We start from the raw sequence: 24,612 nt of genomic DNA, 5'->3' as shown, positions 1-24,612 counted from the left end.
AACACAGAACCTACTCTCTCCTATACCCTTCTCCAGGGTTCTCTCCATGCTGATTTAGTCACAGAATACCGACAGCCGATCGCAGCAGTACTCTATTGGCCATAGTCGCAGGATACCGAGAGCCGATCGCAGCAGTACTCTGCCATCCAGGTTTCACACGCACCACATTCCAGGTACAGTACGGTATTTGAAACTGTCATTTCCTCAGCGGATCAGACGTGTCTTGGATTGACCACTGCAGTGGTACTGGCGTTCTGTACTGTATCCAGGTAGGTCAGACGCACTCTCCTATTCCTAGTACGCTGTCCGCTATCCAGGTTTTAGATGTCCTTTTCCAGACACATTTGTCAATACTTCTTCTTTCCAGTGGTTTAGACATGTCTGAGTTCGATTGCTGCATTGGTCCTGCTCTTTTGCCCCAGTGTCAGGTGAGTTAGAAACGCCCTCTATCACGCTCTTAAGGGTCTTTTGCAGCATATGCCTAGGCTCCCTCTAGTCACCACTCAGAGGTAGGTGCCCGGTATTCATCAATTCTGGTTGGCTGCCGCAGCCGTTACAATCCGCTTTCAGGTGAGTCAGAGGCGCAACTTTTACCGTGTGCTTCAGGGTCAATAACGTCTGTGGTCTATTAACAGCTAAACAGAAGATCTACTATGTACCACAAGGTGGATCTCAGTGCCACAGGGTGGACCTCAGTGGCAGCATAAGTGGCCAGTCCACTTTCAGGTAGGTTGGACACACTGGTCAGGTACCTTAATTGTGTGTTGCTCCACAGGGGCCTTTCCTCTCCATCTGGTTGTTCGGGCCTACCACTAACTAACAGTCTCTCATGCACAGTACATAGAGTCGGATCCGGCTAAAAAAAAAAAAATTGATCCGCTGCATCAGTTTGCATCCGTTTTTTCACTATTTACACCGGATCCGTTTTTTAACAAATTTTCCGGATTGTGCCTGAAACCAAAAACCTGATGTGTGAAAGTAGCCTAACTGAATATCCTACTTCCTGTCGGTAGGGTGTATACTGCAGAGGAGGAGCTAACTTTTTTATTTGCATAGTGTCAGCCTCCTAGTGGCAGCAGCATACACCCATGGTTTCCCGTGTCCCCCAATGAAGGCTCCGAGAAACAGATTTTACGGTAAGCAACCAAAAATCCTGTTTTTAGCAGTTTAGTTACACTTTAAGGCTGTGTGTCCACATGCCGCGTTTTTTGCCATAGCGGAAACGCATAAAAACGCTTAAAAACAGGATTTTTGGTTGCTTACCGTAAAATCTGTTTCTTGGAGCCTCCATTGGGGGACACAGGAACCATGGGTGTATGCTGCTGCCACTAGGAGGTTGACACTATGCAAATAAAAAAGTTAGCTCCTCCTCTGCAGTGTACACCTCACCGACTGGCATACTCTTCAGTTAGTGAGAAAGCAGTAGGAGATAATGAACAAGGTTGAAAAACCATAACCACAAACTTGAGAACTGTAAACGTGAGAACAGTCAGAGAACATATAACAGAAACATTGGGAGGGAGCTGTGTCCCCCAATGGAGGCTCCAAGAAACAGATTTTACGGTAAGCAACCAAAAATCCTGTTTTCTTTATCGCCTCTCATTGGGGGACACAGGAACCATGGGACATCCCAAAGCAGTCCCACGGGCGGGAAAAACCAGACTTCCCTCAGGTCAGAGGACTCACCACTGCCGCCTGCAAGATCCTTCTGCCTAGGCTGGCGTCCGCCAAAGCGTAGGTATGGACCTTGTAAAATTTGGCGAACGTGTGGATGGAAGACCAAGTTGCCGCTTTGCAAAGCTGTAGGGCGGAAGCCCAGTGGCGCACCGCCCAGGAGGCGCCGACTGCCCGGGTAGAGTGAGCCTTAATCCCAGGAGGAGCCACTCTGTTCTTGACCCGGTAAGCCTCCAAAATTGCCATTCTGATCCAGCGAGCAATAGTCGCTTTAGAAGCCGGTTGACCTCTGCGCGCGCCATCAGGAATGACGAAAAAAGAATCCGTCTTCCGGAAAGAGGATGTTCTATCCAGATAGATCCTCACTGCCCTGACGAGGTCCAGCTTGTTCAACGATCGCTCCTGAGGATGAGTCGGAGCTGGACAAAAGGAAGGTAGAACGATGTCCTCGTTGAGGTGGAAAGTGGAAACCACCTTAGGAAGAAAAGAAGGTGGGGGCCGGAAGACCACCTTGTCCTGGTGAATGACCAAAAACGGAGGGCGGCAAGACAGGGCCGCCAACTCGGAAACGCGGCGAATAGACGTGATGGCCACAAGAAAGGTCACCTTCCAAGATAGAACTGATAGAGGAATCTCCCTAAGAGGCTCAAAGGGTGAAACCCTGAGAACGTCCAGTACCAGGTATAAATCCCATGCATCCACAGGGGCCCTGTACGGAGGGACAGCGTGGGCTACTCCTTGAAGGAAGGTCTTAACCTGTGGCCGAGAAGCTAGTCTTCTGAAAGAGGATGGAAAGCGCAGAGATCTGACCCTTCAGGGAGCTAAGAGCCAGGCCCGAATCCAGTCCTGCCTGAAGGAAGGCCAAAAGAGAAGGCAGGGAAAAAACCATAGATGGAACGCGGTTGGACTCGCACCAACGGAAGTAAGCCTTCCAGGTACGGTAGTAAATCCTGGACGACGAAGGCTTCCGAGCTTGAATCATGGTGTGAATTACCCGGTCCGAAAGGACGGACGCTCTTAGAACCGCGGTCTCAACAGCCACGCCGTTAAACTGAGCGACCGAGAATTCGGGTGGCAGATCGGACAGTGAGACAGCAGATCGGGCCTGTCTGGAAGGCGCCAGGGAGCGTCCGCGAGAAGGTTGACGAGCTCCGCGAACCAAGCTCTCCTGGGCCAATCCGGGGCGATCAGGATGACTGGCACCCCTTCCGCTTTGATCTTCAACAGTTTGGGAAGTAAAGGAAGGGGTGGGAACAGGTAGGGCAGCCCGAACTGTGACCAAGGAATGGCCAGAGCGTCGACGCCCACTGCGAGAGGATCGCGAGACCTGGAGACGAACTGCAGAACCTTCCTGTTCATTCGGGACGCCGTGAGATCCACGTCTGGAGTCCCCCATCGAAGACAAATCTGATGGAAGACCTCCGGATGCAAGGACCATTCCCCTGCCGCGAGGCCTTCGCGGCTGAGGAAGTCGGCGGCCCAGTTGTCCACGCCGGGGATATGCACCGCGGATATCACCGGAACCGTTGCCTCTGCCCAAAGGAGAATCTTGGATACCTCGGCAAGGGCCAAGGAGCTCCGGGTCCCCCCCTGATGGTTGACATATGCCACAGCCGTGGCATTGTCCGTCTGGATCCGGACTGGCAGGACCCTGAGAATCCTTTCCCAGTGGCGGAGGGACAGAAAGATGGCCCGAATTTCGAGGACATTGATTGGCAGAGTTGACTCCTGCGACGACCAACGGCCCTGAACCGTCAGGTGATGGAAAACCGCACCCCAGCCGAGCAGGCTGGCGTCCGTTGTCACCACCTGCCAGTGAACTGGAAGGAAGGACCTGCCCTGGGAGATGAGAGGTGACGTCAGCCATTAGTTGAGAGACCGCTTGACCCGAGAAGAGAGTCTGATCGGCCGATCCAGGGAGAAGACAGACCTGTCCGACAGACAGAATGGCTTGCTGAAGGGGTCGTGAATGGAATTGGGCGAAGGGAATCGCTTCCAAGGTAGCTACCATCCTTCCCAGAACCTTCATGGCCGATCGGAGGGAGGGAGGCCGAGGACGCTGGAGCAAGCGTATGTCCCGACAAAGAGTGGATCTTTTGTCCTTGGGAAGGAAGACTCTGGACTGACGAGTGTCGAATAGCATGCCCAGAAAGATGATGCGCTGAGAAGGAATAAGGCAGGACTTCTTCCGGTTGACCAGCCACCCGAAACGGGCTAAGGTGTCGAGAACGATGGACAGGCTTTCGTGAGCCTGAGAAAAGGATGGTGCCTTGATGAGGATGTCGTCGAGGTATGGAAATAGGACCAGGCCTCTGACTCTCAATATGGCCAACAGCGCTGCCATGATCTTCGTGAACACCCTTGGAGCTGTTGCGAGACCGAACGGCAGGGCGACGAATTGAAAGTGTTCCCGTTGCACTGCGAAGCGCAGGAAACGGTGATGACCAGGAAATATCGGGACATGGAGGTAGGCATCCTGGATATCTATTGAGCATAGAAATTCCTGGGCCTCCATGGAAGCAATTACTGAACGAAGGGATTCCATCCTGAAGTGTCTCAGGCGAACTCTCCTGTTCAGCAATTTGAGGTCCAGAATGGGGAGAACCTTGCCGTCTTTTTTCGGTACCACAAAAAGGTTCGAGTAGAAACCCATGAACCGTTCTTTCTCTGGGACAGGAACGATTACCCCGGATTTGAGCAGAGAAGCGATGGCTGCGAAGAAGCCCGGAACTAGAGCGGGATCTCTTGGAGGACGGGATTGGAAGAAACGATCCCTGGGTCGGGAGGCGAACTCTATCTTGTATCCCGAGGATACAACTTCCCTGACCCATGCGTCCTCTACTGCGGAAATCCAGACGTCCCTGAAAAGGAGAAGACGGCCGCCCAACCTGGGAGTTGGACTGGAGTCTTGCCGAGAGTCATGCCGAGATGGATCTTCCAGTCCTGGGCCTGGAGGATCTACCCTGGGAATAGCGAGGACGCCAGGAAGGAGTAGGCCTAAAGGACACCGCCTTCTCTTGACGTGCCTGTGGCCTCTGTTGCTGCTGGGAAAAGGAGTTTGACGCAGCGAAGCGACGAAAAGGCCGAAAGGAGCGAAACTGCCGTCTAGGAGGAGGGCGACGAGGCTTAGCCTGGGGAGAAGAGAACTTGTACCCCCGGTGGCGTCCTTAATGATTTGGTCCAGCTGGGAGCCAAAGAGACGAGAGCCCTGGAAGGGCAGGCTAGTAAGGGACTTTTTGGAAGATAAATCCGCCTGCCAGGCCTTGAGCCAAACGGTTCGGCGGATAGCAACGGCATTGCTGGAAGCCTGAGCCGCACAAGACGCGACATCCAGGGAGGCGGAGACCAGGTATTCGCCAGCGTGGGAAATCTGGTTGGCAAGCTCAGCTAGTTGCACGGGGGGCGCCCCGTCCAGGATACCGCGACGGAGATCTTTAGCCCATTTGGAAATGGATTTAGAAACCCAAAAGCAAAAGCTGGGCATAGAGCCGCTGCAGCCGCTTCAAAAGCTGACTTCGCAAAGGATTCTATAACTCTATCGTTAGAGTCCTTCAGAGATGCTCCGCCGGACAGAGGAAGCACCGTGTTGGTGGACAGCCTGGACACAGGTGGATCCACCGAGGGAGAGACCGTCCAATTGGCAGTAAGTTCTGGAAGAAAAGGATATAACACACCCAGGCGTTTTCCCCTCTGAAAACGCCTAGTGGGGTTCTCTCTCTCTCTCTGGACATGATTTCCTCGAATTCAGGATGAGGAGCAAAAAACTTGGAAGGTGGTTTGGCCCGTCTAAACGAAACCGCCTGATCTGCGGGTTCCGCAGAGGGATCCTTTATGCCGCAGGATTGGTTTATTGCCCCAATGAGATTCTGGACCATATCCCTCATGATGGCGATTTGGTTAGAATCCAGCTCCGAAATATCCTCCGAGGGCGCATCAGAGAATGCCTCGCCTGACTCAGGGGAGGAGGGTCGAGGGGACACTGACCGCAGGGGAGGGCCGTGTGGCGAGATGGAGCGAGAAGAGGACTCAGACCGACGTTCCTTTCTGGACCTTTTGTGGCTTATCAAAGAGGGCTCGGGCGGCGGTTCCTGCGACCCGCTGGCCACTGCCGGGGTCTGCAGGGGTAACCGATCCAGCGCGGCCACCAGGGTTTGAGACACTCGTGTTAAATCGGCCACGGATTGAGACAGAGAGGAGGCCCAGCCTGGGATGGGGGTATCACTCTCGGGCGGAACAGCCGCGGGATCCTGGGCAGTGGGAACAATCGGGTTGCTGCAGGACTAACACAGCGGGGAGGACTGACCCGAGGGAAGCTTGCTGTTACAGGACAAACATGCAAAGTATGTGACTAAGGCAGAAGATGAAGAAGTAGGGGGGCGAGAGCGGTCCCCTTTAGAGGTAGACATTTTAAGAGATCCCTGAAGAAATGCCAGCGGGTTAGGGGACAGTGGGGCAGAGGAGGGTGTCAGTCTGCAGTGCAGCTACTCACGGCAGATGAAAAACGGAATTCGGAGAAAGCTGTCCGGCTTGATGGAATGGACCTCCGGCAAAAAGTAGTCCCTCTGGCAGGAGGTGTGGGCTTCTGCCGCAATCTGGATCAGTGGAAGCCGAGCTGCGAACGTGACCACTGAGAAGTGCGACAGGTGTCTGCAGAAGGAACCTCGTGTTCCAAGATGGCGCCGGTGGGTGGGGAAAAGGGTGGGACTTGTGCCCCTGTCACAAAGAGGTTGTCGGGCGGGAAAAAAGCCCGCCCGACGAAGTGGAAAAGGGGGGCGGAGTCCGGCACCAGAAGTAGGCCCCGGCCGAAGCCGGGGCCTAAATTAGAGATAGGTGCCGGAGAAGGCCGCAGCGTCTAAGGGCAGGATCGGCGCGGAAGCTGAGACACCGCACACCGCAGTGTGGCGGCCTGCAAGCCGCCGCGCAAAAACGGGCTGGACGGCCGCATACAGCGGCCTGGGAAAGCATAGCTGCAGGGACCCGCAGCGGTGCGGCGGCTAGCAGAGCCGCCGCACTGAAGAAAATAATGAACGGCCGCTTGCAGCGGCCGAAGCCGGGCAGCCGCAGGCAGTGCGGGGGACCGAGAAGGCCGCACTGATAGAAAGGACGCCGCTGAGAGCGGCCGGACCAGCGGTGCGGCGGCTAGCGGAGCTGTGCTATAGTAAAGCTGTGCTATAGTAAAGTAGCCGCGCCGGGCCCAGGGGCAAGGCGGCCGCCGCCAAAGAGGAAAGAAATGGGGCCCAGCTCCGGAAAGGAGGTAAGGTGACCTGAACCTGAAAACCCCCTTAAATAAGGCACCTCCTTTGAGAATCTGTGGGATGGGGGTATCACAGTGGAAGAAAATACTCACCTTAGACATCCCACACCGGTACTAACCTGGAAGGTATCAGACGTCCAGGGGCTGATGGACGTCCTCGTCTCCGCAACCGATAGGCTCTGGTGGGAGAGTGGGTGGGGGACGGATGCAGGACCGGACTTCTCAGCACGCTTGTGTGCTAGGCTCTTGGTCCTGCAGAAGGGTCTATGAGGATATGGGGTGGCAGTACACACCGTACTCATAGTCCGCATTGTGGGACTACAGGTGTGACTGTTCACCCTGTATCCCTCCGGAAACCTGAAAGAAACGACGCACATTGAGGTAGATAAGGGTCTAATGAAAGACCCGTGTCCACCTCCTACTGACACTAAGCTAAACTGAAGAGTATAATGCCAGTCGGTGGGGTGTACACTGCAGAGGAGGAGCTAAATTTTATATTTGCATAGTGTCAGCCTCCTAATGGCAGCAGCATACACCCATGGTTCCTGTGTCCCCCAATGAGAGGCAATAAAGAAAAAAGCATTTCCATGCAATCCTATGGGATTCCGCAGTTGCTGTGCCCATGCGGCGGATTTTTCATTATTTCTGCGGAATCGCGGCGATTCCACAACCATAGGATTGCATTGAAACGCTAATTTTACGCATGTGGCTATGCCCACCTTAGTGAAGTGAGCGCTTCATGTGTGGATGGTACCCAGGGTCTGGAGGAGACTAGACTCTCCTTCAGGCCCTGGGATCCATATTCATGTAAAAAAAAAAGAATTAAAATAAAAAATAGGGATATACTTACCTTCCGATGGCCCCCGGAGTCCTCCTGTCTCTCAGTGGTGCACCAGGCAGCTTCCGTTCCCAGGCATGCATTGCGTGAGTCACCTGAGATGACGTCGCGACCGTCACGTCATAAAGGTCCTTCGCGCAAAGCATCCCTGGGAAAGTACCGGGAGCGCCGCTGAGGAGATCGGGGGCCGTCGGAAGGGGAGAATAACTTTTTTTTTTTTTAACATTCTTTTACTATTGATGCTGCATAGGCAGCATCAATAGCAAAAAGTTGGTCACACTTGTCAAGCACTATGCTTGACAAGTGTGACCAACCTGTCAATCACTTTTCCAAGCGATGCTTCAAATTGCTTGTAAAGCGCAAGCATTCTGGAAGCTAAAAACGCTTGCAAAACCCTTGTGTTTTGTGGGAAAACGCATGCGTCTTCCACATGCGTTTTACCCACGGCAGGGAGTAGCGGAAATGCTGCGGACATTTCCGCAGCATTTCTGCAATGTGGGCACATAGCCTAAAAGTATATTACTTTTTGCTTTTTTTAATCCCTTCCGGTTGCAGTCAACTTTAATTTTTGCTCTTAGGTTTTTTCAATTCCACTTCTCCCAGAAGCCAAAACTTTTTCATTTTCTGTGGCATGGCTGTTTGTGGGTTTACATTTTAAATGGACAAGTTGTAGCTTTGTGTGACACCATTCATTTTACCAAATACAAAAAAAAAAAACTATTCTGCCATTGCTTTTAAAGTTATTTTTTATTGTGTTCACTGTGCATTAAAAAAAGGTCCATACAATGTAATTATTCAGGTTAGTGCGATTGTGGCTATACCAAAGCCGTATAGTTTTTTTTTATTTGAATAGTCAATAAAAATTATGAAATGTATTAAAAAAAAAAAATTGTGTCATTTCCTGGGACTCAACTATTTTTGCCTCAAAGGACCTGTATAAGGCTATGTGCACACGATATGGAATTTGCTGCGGATTTGCAGCGGATTAGCCGCTGCGGATTCGCAGCAGTTTTCCCTGAGTTTACAGTACCATGTAAACCTACGGAAAACAAAATCCACAGTGCACATGCTGCGGAAAAAAACGTGCGGAAACGCAGCGTTGTTTATTCCGCAGCATGTCAATTCTTTGTGCGGATTCTGCAGCGGTTTACACCTGCTCCACAATAGGAATCCGCAGGTATAAAACTGCAGGTGGAATCCGCACAAAATTTGCAAAGAAATCGCGGTAAATTCACAGGAAATCCACAGTGCGGTCTACCAAAATCAGTCTGGAAAAATCGGCACCACTTTCCGCAACATGTGCACGTTGCCTAAGGGTTTTCTTTTTAGGTGGTGATCCGAAGTGCACCATTGATACCACTTAGGAAAAGTGTTGTTTTGATCGCTTTTTTTGCGCTTTTAGATGTCAGCAACAGGCATCCATGACAAAGCATTGGCATCCAACAGCCTGTCGGGGCCGGAAAAACACATAAGCACCGATAATTGCACCATTTCAATGCCAAATAAGAACATTGTTAAATAGCAGTGATCTAATTTAGCTCTGGTAGCTGCTGATACAGACAGACGCCATCTATGGTGCTGGCTATGTTAGTGAGCCCGTTTCATATGTGCGTCCCCGCCGTATGACGTGGGTAAGGCTACATTCACATTAGCGTTGTGCGGGGCAGCGTCGGCGACGCAACGCACAACGCATGCACAACGCAGCTTTTTATGATGCATGCGTTCATTTTTGCATGATTTTTGGCGCAGAAAAAACTGCATCATGCAGCGTCCTCTGCGCCCTGACCGTTGCGCCAAAATGACGCATGCGTCACAAAACGCAAGACAATGCATATCCATGCGCCCCCCATGTTAAATATAGCAGCCCGACGCTGCCCCGCACAACGCTAATGTGAACGTAGCCTAAGGGGGGTGTTAATCCAGATCTCCAGTTAATCTGAAGAATTAGAACTTCTATTGCTACCTAATTTGAGAGCAAGACAGAAAGATCATTGTGACGCGGTGGGAACAGATAATGCCTGTATCTCCAGAATGGGGTTCCACCTTGTGGCCACCTCTCCTCTCTCATTACCCAGAAGACAGGACAAACTTATAGAGGAATACAAATCTATTTATAAAATCATCCACATCTACACTGATAAGATTAATATCTCAGGAACAAACGCTACAATTGAAACGTTCTCAAGTTTATGAGATGATTAAGAACAAAATTTACTTACCATGTCAGTTCCTGTAAAATTTGATAAATTTCTACCGCCTTGAAGAACTTCAAAACAAAGAGAAAAGTTCATTATCCCGCTATTATAACCATAAAGCAGAGCAATAACTTTGTCCCAATATTAGCCCAGGACCTTCTGTGGTCCTGATACACTTCTCCATACATTACTACAGGGCTTTTTATGATGATCTAGGGCCTGGTTCATGAATCACAGGAGCTTCAGGTGATAAAGTGCAGCCATTAGTCTCAGACAGGTAAGCCGACCTTAGACTCATTTGCTTAAAAAAAAAAGGAACTTAAATTCCAAAAATCAGGACAACCTGGACTTTTGTATGTTTTAAACAAGTCTATTGATTGAAGCTTGTGAAAGGAAGGTACAAGGAAGCAATAAGTACGACTGCCTCATCAACGTGGACAAAAGTATTGGGACGCACCCCTTAATCAGTGAATTCAGGTTATTCATTGTCCCATCGCCCCCTGTGTATAACATCCGGCCCCCCACCCTGCCATTACCACCATGTGACAGAACGGCTGATACCAGTGTGACCCTGTAAGAGGACCACCAGGGTAACAAGACTACACTCTCTCTTACAGCCGCAGGAGAGGAATGGTGCTGATTGTCAGTCTCATCTCGTCAGGATGCTCCTCTGTTTAACCTTTAGACTATGAGGATAAATGCATCAGGACAAGATACACAAGATCTTCAATAGACCAGTTATATATTATTTTTTTTTGTTTACTAAGGCTATGTTCACACGCAGCGTTTTTGCTGCGCTTTTTTCTGCGGTAAAACCTGCTCCCTTGACAGTAAAGATGTAGAAAAAAAGAACCATACGTTTTGCTTGTTTTTTCTTGCGCTTTTAGTGTCAGCAAAAAGGTACAGCAAAAAAAAGGTACAGCATATCAGAAGAGAAAATATGGCACTCACCCCTAGAAATGCTGTGATGAAGTCCTTTATTTGCTACAAACAGCAATCAGGTACACATGGAGAGGCGGCAGGACGTGAACAGGAGAGGGTGCGGGGAACCGGTAAGGACTACGGCCGTTTCGCGCAAAGCTTTGCGCGAAACGGCCGTAGTCCTTACCGGTTCCCCGCACCCTCTCCTGTTCACGTCCTGCCGCCTCTCCATGTGTACCTGATTGCTGTTTGTAGCAAATAAAGGACTTCATCACAGCATTTCTAGGGGTGAGTGCCATATTTTCTCTTCTGATATACCGTCAGTGAAGCCTTTGGTCCTCTGTGGATTGTTCTGTGAGCACCACCCTGAGCTGTTTTCTCTGGATAGTGTTGCAGCCGACGCTGCCGACGCTCATCCACACACCTGTGAAAAGTTGTGGTTCTAGTGCCGCACGGCTACCATTCTTTGGTTTGGTTCTGGTTACTAAAAAAAGGTACAGCAAAAAAAAAAATGGCACCGGACAAGCAACCACAAAAAAAAAAAAAAAAGGGCGAGTAAGGGAAGCCAGCCACTTCAGATACAAAAAAATGCTGTCAGTTTCCTGGAGCAGCTATGCCTGCAAAAAATAATGGTAGTTACCTGCCGATAACGGTATTTCTCTGATCCCATGATGGCACCACGGAGAGAGGGGTCCGCCCCCAGGGACAGGAAACCTACAGATGAAAAAGGGCGTACCTCTCTCCCACATCAGTTGGATTACAGAGCCTTATACAGAACTTCAGCTGCAACTCAATATTTGCACAAATTAAACTTAAGCTATTTAACTTAACAGAGGCACCGTGACTAAAATTAATTACTAGTACATTATCAAGTGCACACCTGTGTGTGAAAAGGGAGGGAATATACAGGTGCCATCATGGGATCAGAGAAATACCGTTATCGGCAGGTAACTACCATTTTCTCTATCCCCATGATGGCACCACGGAGAGATTTGAATAGATAGAGCTATTAGGGAGGGACCACTGCCTCTAGAACCCTTCGCCCAAAGGTAGGATCAGAGGAGGTCAAGTCTAAGCGGTAATGCTTGAAAAATGTAGACTGGGAAGACCAAGTGGCCGCTCTACATATCTGTTGTATTGAAGCGCCAGCTCTCTCCGCCCAGGATGATGCCACTGCTCTGGTCGAATGAGCTTTTATGTTCTCTGGGATAGCTGTCCCACAGGATGAGTAGGATAGGGCGATGGCGTCTCTTATCCATCTTGCTAACGTGGCTTTCGATGCTTTTTGTCCCTTGCGTGGACCCTGGAAGCAGACAAACAGAGCCCTATCCTTCCTGCACTCCCTAGTGGCTGATAGATATTGGACCAGACATCTTTTTACGTCTAGGGTATGCAGTGTTTTTTCCCCCTCATTTTTAGGGTTGGGACAAAAGGAGGGCAAAGAAATCTCTTGCGTTCTATGAAACTGTGACGCTATTTTAGGGAGGTAAGCCGGGTCAGTTTTTAGAATGACTCTGTCATCAAGTATCTGAGTAAAGGGCGGGCATGAAGATAACGCTTGTATATCGCTGACACGACGAGCTGAGGTTAGGGCCACTAGGAGTGTGGTCTTTAGAGATAAGATCTTTAACGGAACTTCTGTCAGGGGCTCAAAGGGAGGTTTGGTTAGAGCGTTTAGTACGAGGTTTAGATCCCATGGGGGAGAGTTGTGGAGGGGAATGGGTCTGAACCTAGATGAGGCTTTAATAAAATCGCATGACCCAACGATTTCTGGCCAGATCATAATTATACAATGCTGCCAAGGCTGCTACCTGAACCTTTAGGGTGCTTGTAGCCAAACCTCTTTCCAGACCTTTCTGTAAAAATTCCAGGACTTTCCCTATAGGAATTTCCCCATACGGGTCTGCCCCCGATACTGACATGAATTTTTTCCACACTTTCCCATATATTCTAGTGGTTTCGGGTTTTCTACTCTGTAATAGAGTGGACACCAAGTTAGGAGAGAACCTTTTGTCCCTTAGCAACCTCCTTTCAAAAGCCACGCTGTCATGTGTAAATTTTTTACATTGGGGTGATATACTGGACCCTGGGACAGAAGTTTCGGCGTGTCTGGTAGAACCCATGGACTTGATCTGGACATTTTTCTTAGCCAAGAAAACCATATTCTGCGGGGCCAGAATGGCGCTATTAGTATCACTGTAGTCCCCTCCTCCCGAATTTTCCTCAGCACTAAGGGGATGAGTGACATTGGAGGGAACGCATAGGCGAGGTGATAGTTCCAAGGAATTGTCAATGCGTCTAGAGCTACAGGGTTCCCCCGGGGATCGATTGAGCAGAATGTTTTTACTTTGCGGTTTTGACTGTTCGCGAATAGGTCTATTACTGGTAGGCCCCAGAGATTCACGATTTGATCGAAGACCGATTGGTTTAGCTCCCACTCTCCCTGCTTTAAGCATGTTCTGCTCAGGAAGTCTACAGTCTGGTTTTCTGAGCCTTTTAAGTGGAGAGCTGTCAAGGACTTTAGACTGTGTTCCGCTATGTGGAAGATGGATTGGGTTACCTCCATCAGAGCTCGACACCTGGTTCCCCCTTGGTGGTTTAGATATGCAACCACTACCTGGTTGTCCGAAAAGACTTTTACATGATGACCGTGAAGGAGATATAGGAAGTGTGTTAGGGCCAGTTTTACCGCTAGCAGTTCTTTCATGTTGGAAGAGTCTAGCTCTTGACTTTTGTTCCAACTCCCCTGTGCCACTTGATCGCCTATATGTGCTCCTCAGCCCCAGGGGCTTGCATCCGTCGTTAGAATCTTCTCCGTCGGTAGCGCCCAAGGAACCCCTTTGGTTAGATTCCCTGGGTCTGCCCACCATGCTAGGGAGTGTATCGTGTTTGGAGAAATACCTAACTGCCCGTCTAAATTTCCGTGCAGAGATATGCCTAAATTTAAAGTCTCCCATTGTAGATCCCGGGAGTGAAGTTGTGCCCACTAAACTGCCGGAATGCAGGCAGTCATAGAGCCCAGGAGGGACATTGCTCTCCTCAGAGTGGTGACTGGGGATACCGTCAGCTGTAACACTGCCTGAGTCATTTTTTGTACCTTCTCCTGAGGAAGATAGCATGTCTGCGTGATCGAGTCTAGGACTATCCCCAAATACTCCTGTACCTGGGATGGGACCATTTTGGACTTGGGTATGTTTAGCAGCCACCCTAGACTCGACAGAGAAGCAATGACCAGATTCAACTGTTGTTCGCAGTGTTGAAATGAGTTCCCTACCACGAGGAGGTCGTCCAGATAGGGAACTATCAGGATATTCTGTTCCCGTATGTGGGCCATTACCTCTGACATTATTTTCGTGAATACCCGAGGAGCGATAGCTATCCCGAAGGGGAGAGCCCGGAATTGGAAGTGTTTTACTTCCCCCTGGATATTCACTGCCAGTCTGAGATATTTTTGGTAATCTCTGTGGATGGGCACATGGTAGTATGCGTCTCGTAAATCTAGAACAGTCATGAAACACAAAGGAAAGAGTATTCTCACGCAAGATTTTATTGTCTCCATTTTGAAATGTTGTATCTCCAGGAAACTGTTTAGTTTTTTGAGATTTATGATCGTTCTGTACGATCCGTCCGGTTTTTTGCGGAGGAAGAGAGGAGAATAGAAACCCGTGCCTCTTTCCTGGTATGGAACTTCTTGCAATACATCTTTCTGGATTAGGCTCAGAATCTCCTTCTGGAGAGCTGACTGTTCGAGTGATTGTTTTTGAGGCGTTACCATGAAGGAGTTGCCGGGAGGAACACGAAATTTGAATTTGAGGCCTTCTCGTATAATACCTAGAATCCAAGGACTGTTTGAAATTCTTTCCCAGGCTGGAAGAAACTCGGCTAGTCTCCCTCCGACCCGGGGAGTACCTTCATTGGGATTTTTTATTATCTGGAGGGGGGGGTTTGTTGAACAAGAAGCCCCTGTTTTTGTTTCTTCTGTCTTCCCATCCGTCTTTATTTCCTTTTGGAGGTCTTCTGCGCATGAACTTTCTGTTCCGAAAGGAGCGCCTATATGACTGGTTGGGGAACCCGGGAAAAGATTTCTTTTTATCTCCTGCTTTGTCGAGGATGTCGTCCAACGTTGACCCAAACAGGAATTCACCTTCGCAAGGTATTGAGCAAAGCTTGGTCTTTGTCTGCAGGTCCCCCGGCCAGCACTTCAGCCACAGGGCGCGTCTTGCGGCGTTTGAGAAAGAAGCTGACCTGGCTGATAATCTTGCTGAGTCCACCGAAGCGTCCGCCAGAAAAGCTGCTGCCCCTTTCATCATGGACACTGACTTTCGTATTGTCTCTCTTGGGACTTTCTCTTTTAGTTGCGAATCCAAATGCTCAAGCCATACCATTAGAGCACGGGCCGTGCAGGTGGCTGCGATGGCTGGTTTTAGACCCCCTCCTGCTGCTTCCCAGGAGTTTTTTAAAAAGGTGTCTGCCTTTTTGTCCATTGGATCCTTTAGTGTGCCCATGTCCTCGAAGGGCAGGGCGAATTTTTTAGAGGCCTTTGCTATGGCCACATTCAGTTTGGGTGCCTTGCTCCAGGATGAGCAGGCTGGGTCATCGAACGGGTACTTCCTTTTGGGGGTCAAGAGAACTTTTTCATCCGGTCTCTTCCATTCTTTTTTGATCAAAGAATGAATTTTCTCATTTATTGGAAATACTCTTCTTTTCTTTTGTTCTAGTACGCTGAACATTATGTCCTGTGCTGTTCTTTTAGGACGTTCGTCTACCAGACCCATAGTTGTTCTGATGGCCTTTACCAGTGCGTCTGTCTCCTCGATGGGGAAGCAACTGCGTCCCCCCTCTGATGATAGTGAAGAGGTCTCGGATGTCGATGAGTCATTAGAGTCAGATGTTTCATTCTCTGATTCTTCTACACTGGATTCGGGAGACTTATGACCGGATCTATGTTTTTTCCTCGGAATTTTAATGCCTTTGAGGGCACTCTCAACTTGATTCTTTATTAGTGTTTTCAGGTCCGATGCGAACGCCGGAGATTCCTCCTGAATGGTTTTTTCTATGCAGGACCCGCATAGCTTTTTTTCCCATGAGGACGGTAGTTCTTCCGAACATATTGCACACTGTTTGTGCTTTGATTTGCCTGTACATTTTTTTCCCTAGGAGAAAAAATTAATCTCGTATTACATTATTACTTTCACGCAGATCACTCACCCCTTACGACTAAGAGATACCGTCTCTGGCCTCGGGACTATATCCACTGGATTCGTCGCCGGCCGTGTACTTTTCCCAGAGACTCGGCTGCGTTGTGACCCTGAGCGTCCGCTGCTGCTGCGCTGCTGGGAGGAAGTGTTTCCCTTGCGCTGATGCTGTGAACGCGGATGCCGCAGTACTTGCTCAGGTGATGATTGTGCACATTCCTGTGCCTCTTGCTGCTCTTTATCGCTCATAGTGGTTTCGCTCTGCGTTTTCCGCAAAGAGAGGGTTTCCCACGCTTCCTCCTTAGAGAACGCTGATTTTTAAACTTGCCGCCGGCAGAAGCGGTCATTTGCGCATGCGCGCGCGTCACTTCCGGTTCGCGGCACAGGCGCCCTATAGGGAAGATATTATCGGGGACGCCTGGGCGCGCGTTCTATCGTTCCGCCCTGGCCCGCACTTCCGGTTTGGGCGGCGGTGTCCGGCGGTGACATGAGGCGCTTTTGCGCGATCTAGCGCTCCTGCGCCTGCTATGGTAGCGTAGCCGCCGCTACCTCCATGTACCGAATAGCGGTACAGAGGCTGTATCGGTGACCGCCGTCACCTGCCTCTTTCCTCCCCCTTTTTTTTTTCCCTGGGGAAGGCAGGCTCGATCCTCTTCACTGCCTCCCCCAGCAACACTCACCCATAGGGCCCGCCGACCCTCGTGGTGGTGCTTCAGGGTTGGATGAAAAGGGGGGCGAAAACCTGCTGGACCCAGCCGTGACAGGGCGCCCCCTGTCAGGAACCGACCGGCCAGCTCCCTGGAATCCCACGAAGAATCCTTCAGGTACGTGCTGTAGGTTCCCCGTCAGGGACAGGAAACCAACTGATGTGGGAGAGAGGTACGCCCTTTTTCATCTGTAGGTTTCCTGTCCCTGGGGGCGGACCCCTCTCTCCGTGGTGCCATCATGGGGATAGAGAAAAGATGTCGTATGCACGTACCCCAAGAACTGACGATCTAAAGCTCATGTCTGGCATTACTACTCTGACTCATTCACTCAAATGCCAAAGACCCCTGGAAAGGTAGAGTACAAGAAAGCCATAGCCGCTTTTACCCAGAAATGGCACCTCACCTGTGCCACGGTCGTGTCAGGTGCTCCTTTTTCTAAAAAGTGAATAAAACTTTGAAAATTGTAATTCCACAAACAACCAGCTGAGTGGGTGGCGCTGTTTTTTTGTTGTTTGTTTTAAGAAATCAACCATGTTTTTCGTATCCTGTATAACCCTTTATAGGCAACACTATAGAACACTTAAATTAACAGGAATGTGGTTATGTAGTGATATTAAAAATGTCATGATCAGAACAGCTAAATAATGTCAAACAAAAAAAGAAATTAACAAATCATCAATTTCATTGTCAAGCGAAGTAAACAGATCAAGCAATTAACGACCGAGAGTTATTACATTTATGCAAACTAAAACTTTACCCTGGAACCTCTCATTGTAATTCCTTAGATCACTCGGATCTTACAGGAACGCAGCTGCTCACATCAACTGCTGTTTGCACTCGGCGTGAACCCAATAAATAATCAAATTAGCTTTTTTTCACTTTTTGTGTTTCGACTTCATAAATAGCGAAATTTACTTTGATGAATTATTGAACTAAATGAAAACAAATTACTATAAAAATGGAGGAGGAGAGGTTTACTTAAATAAAACTTGGGATATCTTCTAAAGGCTTGAGAAACCTCAGACCGACTTTTAGAAAAGTGGATTGGTTTCCAAATATTGCAGCTTAAAAAAAAAAAAAAAAAAAAAAAACATCACTGTTCCTTTATCCTCGTGTACGGAGAATTGCACACTGTGTTTTAATGTATTAAAAAAAAACAAAAAAAAAAAAAAAACATCACTGTTCCTTTATCCTCGTGTACGGAGAATTGCACACTGTGTTTTAATGTATCACCTTGGAGGCAACACTATCACCTTGTATGAAAAAAAGAAAGAGGAAGCGGAGCGCACAAAATGTACGGTAACCATTAGGATATGTTCACACGTTGCGTTTTTTTAATACTTTTTTAATGCAAATTTTCAACTGTGTTTTACAAGTACCAGAGAAGTCTGTGAGATTTCAGAAATCTCATGAACAGCTTGTTTTTTTTTTGTTCTCAGTATTTTGTGGTAGACCTTGGTTTTTGCAGAAGTACAATGTCACTTCTTTCATCATTTTTTCAGGTATCAGGTTTTACTGCATTTTTGGTGCCAAAACCTGATTAAAAAAAAACAATCTGATTCTAGTTTATGAGCTAAACTTTATTGGTATCAACAAGAGAAAAATGTACCCTGACAAAAACGCATCAAAGAACGCAACAAAATCTAAGCCAAACATGCTTTCTTGAGGAAAGTTTCTTACTGTCAAAGAGAACAGATTTTGCCTTCGGGAAAAAAAAAAATGCAGCAAAAATGCAATATGTGAACATAGCCTCATAGTATAATGCGGAAATTGACCTGTGATTTGGTTGTTAAAGCCTATTTTTCACACAAAGCACATTCGCAGGATAGGTGAGAACTTGCTGATCCGTTGGGCGTCGGACCTCTGGGACCCGCACTATTTGGAAAAATGTTTTTTTTTTGTTTGTTTTTTTTAAATCAATGGGGAACTTTTATCCCAGTTACAAAATGGAGCAGTCGATCGCCCGACCACAGATCCATTCTCTCTCTGGGGCTGCCACAAAAACAGTACAGTAGTCCGCAGCCCCACAAGGTATGAATGGAGCGGTGGTCGAACATGTGCACCTTTGCAGCATTTTAATAGTGATAAAAGTTCCCTTACCTGTGGATAGATGCATTTTCACCAGACAACCCCTTTAAACTGGCTATACAAGAGGTGGCTGTCGACCTTTGTTTGCTAGACAGACATTTTTACAGTCTCCCCCATACATGGCAGAGGTCAGCTCAGCATTGGTTTTCAATGGGGGCAGGGGATTTCGAGTCAGAGGCCACCATACCTATTAGATCACCAAAAGGTTCGGCTGACTTTCATCTAATATACATGGAGGGATTTTAGAGAAAGGAGCAGTGGTGGTACACAGAATTCCAAGGTATGAAAAGAAGAGAAGGTATCTCAAGGATGGCAGAGAAAATATACTGTAGACAAGGAGGAAAAATGTGACACTTGGATAAATGCCTGCAAACTGCATATCAAGGACGGCTGAAAATGAATGACGGAGTGAAGATTGCAGCTTGAAAATTAGCGCAATTTAGTGTCAGCCTCCTAGTGTCAGCAGCATACACCCCATGGTTCCTGTGTCTCCCAATGAGAGGCGGTAGAGAAATATTCACCGGCACATATAAAAATAATTTATCAATGTAAAAAGGTGTCCATAGCCTACATATAGATCTGTGCACGTCCACATATGCCATACGTAGGTCTCTGGTGTAAGTTTGATATGATCTAGTAATAGATTGATGAGAAACATACTTTGAACAAAATGGCCTCGAAGATGCCCCTGTAAGCCTGGCCACATCGTTTAGAAGGCGAGTGAGCAACTAAAATGTAGTCCTTTCATTACCATAAGCAAAGAAAAATAAATGTTCAACAAGATATTCAATTTATCAGTCTACTGAGTCTGCCCCGTGAACAATCATGTCATGCTTTGCATCATAATCTGAGAAAACGTGCTACACATTTAACGCACTGATGTGGCAGGGACGGAAACAATCATGATGTGTGTTAAAGAGAACCTTTCATAATATTTCATGTTGAATTGGACATAATGTAATAGTGACTACACAGTGGAATAAATATTTTATTCAGAGATATTAGCAAAGTATTTGGCATCTAATGAGTTAATTTTAAGTTCATTTGGATATTATGAGATAGTTTTCACTAGGGGGTGTGTACTTCTTCTCACTGTATGATGCTGACCAATCATGAGCAGGCAGCAACACACAAAGGAAATAAGAACACACCAACGCCAAAGCTTAGAGCAGATTTGAGAGTGTATGACAGAAAGCTCTGATACCCTGGTCTAACCTCCTGCATTATTAGATAGCAAAGTTAACTAACACCTTTCAGATAACATCCCTGTGGGAAGAATGGCAGCACAGCGGAGTTTAGGGGTGTCACATTATAAACCCTTTTATCAGCTTTCCTGTTCTAGCACTGTCAACTCTGCTGTTCTGCCCTATCCCCAAACGTCCTATCCAGAGATGTATCAATAATCACACATATCTGTTTTGCTCAACTTGCACTCACTCTGCAGTGAGATCAGAGCAGGGTGTCATTACATCTCACAAAGGAGAAGTCCAGAACAGGCAGTTTACTCCTGTTTGAGACATGATGTACAGCCCCGATCTCACTGCAGAACGAGAACAAGTTGCTTGAGCTCAGCAGACATAAGTGTGATTTGGGCTCTCTGATCAAAAAACACTGAGTACCTTACGTTTTTAAACATTTACAGAAATAGTGGTGTTCATGTATTCATTAATCGCAGAGTGCTTACAAATAGTGCATGCATCTTTGTATATTGGCCACATAGCGTATTTGTGCACCTGTACATTAATTTAATACTAAATGTGTGCAGGCAATTGTTTTTTGCGTAATCTACTATATAATTGTCTAAGGGTCACTTCCATCTTTCTGTCCTTCTGTCTGTCTGTCTTTCTGTCACGGATATTCATTGGTTGCGGCCTCTGTCTGTCATGGAATCCAAGTCGCTGATTGGTCGTGGCAAAACGCCCACGACCATTGCCACGACCAATCAGCGATGGGCGCAATCCGGCGGCAACATGGCCGCTCCTTCCTCCCCGCAGTCAGTGCTCACACAGGGTTAATGGCAGCGCTAATGGACCGCATTATGCCGCGGGTAACTCACTCCATTAACGCTGCTATTAACCCTGTGCTGCCTATGCAGCCTCAATAGTAAAAAGATCTAATGTTAAAAATAAAAAAAAATTCAAAAAAATCATCATATACTGTACTCACATTCTGGCGCCTTTCCCGCTCCTCGCGACGCTCCGGAAACTGCTCCATGCAAGCGGCAGGTTCCGGCGGCAAGGATGGTATGCGACAAGGACCTGCCATGTCATGTGACCGCGACGCCATCACAGGTCCTGCGAGAAAGACCTGCCATGACGTCACGGTCATGTGACCGCGATGTCATCACAGGTCCTGTGCCCATACCAACCCTGTGACCGGAAGCTGCTGCGTGCACCACACACAGGGCCAGGACTTCAACGGAGGGTGAGTATATGTTTATTTTTTATTTTAACAGTTGGGAAATAGATTTTTAATGGCTGACCGAATGGACTCCATTTTAAAGGCTTTAGGTCTTATGAAGGTGTTCAACTTCCTTAAATTAAATATAGTCCTAAAGGACCCATCAGGCTTAGTTATCAGAAATAACGGAGAATAAAAGCCCTTTCCTATTTCAGATGGTGGAACTTTTATTAATACTTGTTTAGACAAAAGAGACTTGATTTCAGTTTCCAGTGCTTCTTGCTGCAGCCTGGATTTCAGGGATGTAAGAAGAAAAGAATCCGGAGGTGTCCGGATGAGGTCTAAAGTGAGACCTGATGAAATTAAATTTAAGGCCCATGTATTAGCCGTTATCTCTCTCCATTGTTCCACAAATTGTAGTAGTCTACCGCCCACTGGTGGAATAGGGTTCACGGAATTTATCCGCTGGTCTGAAGGGACGCTTATTGAACAGATTGCCCTTCTGCCTGAACTCCCTGTTACTCCAGCGGTCTTTAAAGCCTCCTTTCCTTCCAAATGGTGGCTTTCTGAACGCTCTTCTGTAGGAAGGAATAAAGGGATTAGGAAACCCTTTTTTCCTTTCGCCCGCCTTAGTGAGTATGTCATCCAGGACAGATCCAAAGAGGTACTCACCCTGGCAGGGTATGGCACACAATTTAGCCCTGGACTGGGCGTCTCCCTTCCAATTCTTTAGCCATAACGCTCGACGAGCCGTATTTGAGAGATTTGCTGATCTAGCCGCCAGGCGGAGAGAGTCTATTGAGGCATCAGATATAAATGCCGCAGCCCCCTTGATTAATGGAATGGAGGCTCGCAACTTTTCTCTGGAAATGCCACTTCTGATGTTCTGATCTAGCTGATCCAGCCAGACCAACATGGATCTACTGGTACATGTAGCGGAGATTGCAGGTTTAAATGCAGTCACACAGGCTTCCCATGATTTTTTGAGAAGCGCATCAGATTTTCTGTCCATTGGATCGGACAAAGAACCCGCATCCTCTACCGGTAAAGAGGAACGGCGAGCAGTAGATGCTACAGCCGCATCAACTTTCGGTACTTTAGCCCAAGTGGCCAAGTCCTCATCATCAAAGGGGTAGCGTCTCTTACAGGACACTGGCACAAACCCCTTTTGACCCTTACTCCATTCTTTCTTGACCAGGTCCTTTATAGCCTGGTTCACCGGAAATACATGGCCCTTTCGCTGAGAGACCCGCGAACATCACCTCCTGCTGAGTCTGAGGTTCTTTTAATTCAGAAACCCCCATAGTACTTCTTACGGATTTAACCAAGTTATTTATGCCATCTGTGGGAAAGCAGACATAGTCCTCTTCATCTGGTGAATCTGATAACTGAGAGACATCTGACTCGACCTCCCCACTTTCTGCCGACGTGTCAGCTTTAGGCGAGGATGCTCTGCTAACTCTCCTCTCAATATTTACGGACGGACTGCTTCGCAAACTTTGAAGCTCCTCCCGAATCATAAGGCGGATTTCATCCATTTTAATGGACTCTTCCTGCCGCAGGGTGTTATCTATACAAGCTGGGCACAATTTTTTGCTATAAGCATCAGGTAAGGGCTCAGTACATATTGCACACTGCACGTGCTTGGTCTTCCCCGTCCTTTTCCCCTACAAACACATAAGGAGAGGAGACCTAACATAAGCTTTCATGAAGTTAAATGAACACTCACCCCGAAGTATCTCTATATACCGGGTCTCGGCTCTTTTGTTCGGCCTGGGGTGTGCCACGGGACGACCTCCTTCCTGACTTGTCAGTGGAGTCGCTCACTTTTGCACCATCTCTCTTCCTGACCTTTTCACTGGGTACAACCAATACCTCCATAGGGCGCTCACAAATCTCCTCATGAGACGACATGTTAACGCACCTTCTACACAGCTGAGCTGCAATTTATAGCGCCGGTCTCACACACCCCTTTCCCATTTTTTTTTTTTTTTTTCTCTTACCAGCGCCGTAGTGCAGCCCAGGGGGGAGGATCGCTCATAAAATCCAATATGGCGGCGCCCCCGGAAGTAGCAACTCGACCTCTGAGTGCAGGGAGCGTCGCCGCACTGCGCATGCGCCGGCATTCCTTCCACCCGCCGGCGCCATCGCTAGGCCGCACCGCCGCCCCCGGAAGTGGTAACGCGACCTCTGAGTCCAGGGAGCGCCGCTGCACTGCTCAGCGCCGGCGTCCCTGCCGCTTGCCGGCCGCTCTCACCACCATCCAGGATCGGAAACAGCGACGCCGGCTTCTACACAAGGCAGCACCGCTTACCTGAGGTACATTTCCCCTCCTCGGTCATACTTCACAACGATGTCCCAGCAGGGACATTGTTGCTCCACGCCACAGCAGATGAGGGGGGAGCCAGCAGGAACCCCCGACTCTGTCCATCCGTCCTGGAGCCCCTGTCTCTCATCAGAGACGGACAGGCGGCATCCAGGCGGACCTTCCTCTTCATCTGTACTCCATAGAGTTTTTCTCTGTGGGTTCCCTTCTAGGAACAGGAAACCAACTGAGGAGCGAGGGGGGCCGCCCCTTTTATCTCTCTGTAGGTTTCCTGTTCCTAGGGGCGGATCCCCTCTCTAGTGGGTGCTGTCGTGGTGAATGGAAAATAACGATTCTGACTAGTGCAATTGTTCTCAGTTATCAGGCAGATTTGACAAAGTGTTTTCTTTTATAATTTAGTAATGCACTGCAGGCCCTCTCCGCCATCTTTATGCTCGTTCATGAAGAACCAGCATTATGGACCACAATTAGTTATATCCATTTCGGACTTCTGAATAGGAAATAATGTGACATCTTTTGTTCCCATATAACCTTAGATTTGCCATTCACAACCCACCAAGAAGCAAATTATTCTTGCCCGTCCATCGCTAGATATAGATACACCAACCTGTTGATGCATGCAGCGAATGATGTAAATGCTGTGGTAACTGAAGAACAAACTGAGGTATGTTACTGTGATCTCTGAAGAAACCTTCGGTGGCTTTGGACTGTATAACTTTGGTTTCCCACAACTGATAAAAGGCATAAAAAAAATGAAAGAAAATGTTACAAGAGATATAAAACAAATCTAGTATGTTCAGAGCAACCAGAACAAGCATGGGGAAAATACACTTTTGTTGCTCTACTGAGTCAGAGAAAAATTAAAATCCATAATGACATGTAAAGAGAGGGGACATATCACCCTCACATTGAACCTATGAGACTAATCATAACTGAAAAAGAGTAACTACAGTATTTAAAGCAGAGGAAGTGTGAGTTGACACTTCCATCTCCATTGAGGTAGGCCCTGCCTGC

General features: G+C 48.2%; 1 protein-coding gene across 1 annotated transcript in view; it reads right to left on the bottom strand.

Moving 5' to 3' along the window:
* Window positions 1-24,612, bottom strand: part of GTF2A1L (general transcription factor IIA subunit 1 like) — a 78,500-nt gene that overhangs the window by 39,216 nt on the left and 14,672 nt on the right. The window contains exons 3-4 of the mRNA XM_069768655.1: window positions 24,206-24,329; window positions 9,986-10,023 (exon numbers count right to left, since the gene is read on the bottom strand). Of these exons, the coding sequence (XP_069624756.1) occupies window positions 9,986-10,023; window positions 24,206-24,329 (162 nt within the window). The remainder of the gene's footprint in view (window positions 1-9,985; window positions 10,024-24,205; window positions 24,330-24,612) is intronic.

Source organism: Ranitomeya imitator, chromosome 5, assembly GCF_032444005.1.
Source record: "Ranitomeya imitator isolate aRanImi1 chromosome 5, aRanImi1.pri, whole genome shotgun sequence".
In the NCBI taxonomy this organism is placed as follows: Eukaryota; Metazoa; Chordata; class Amphibia; order Anura; family Dendrobatidae; genus Ranitomeya; species Ranitomeya imitator.
The sequence above is the reverse complement of the archived record's forward strand: the minus strand, read 5'-3'. Positions and strand labels throughout refer to the sequence as shown.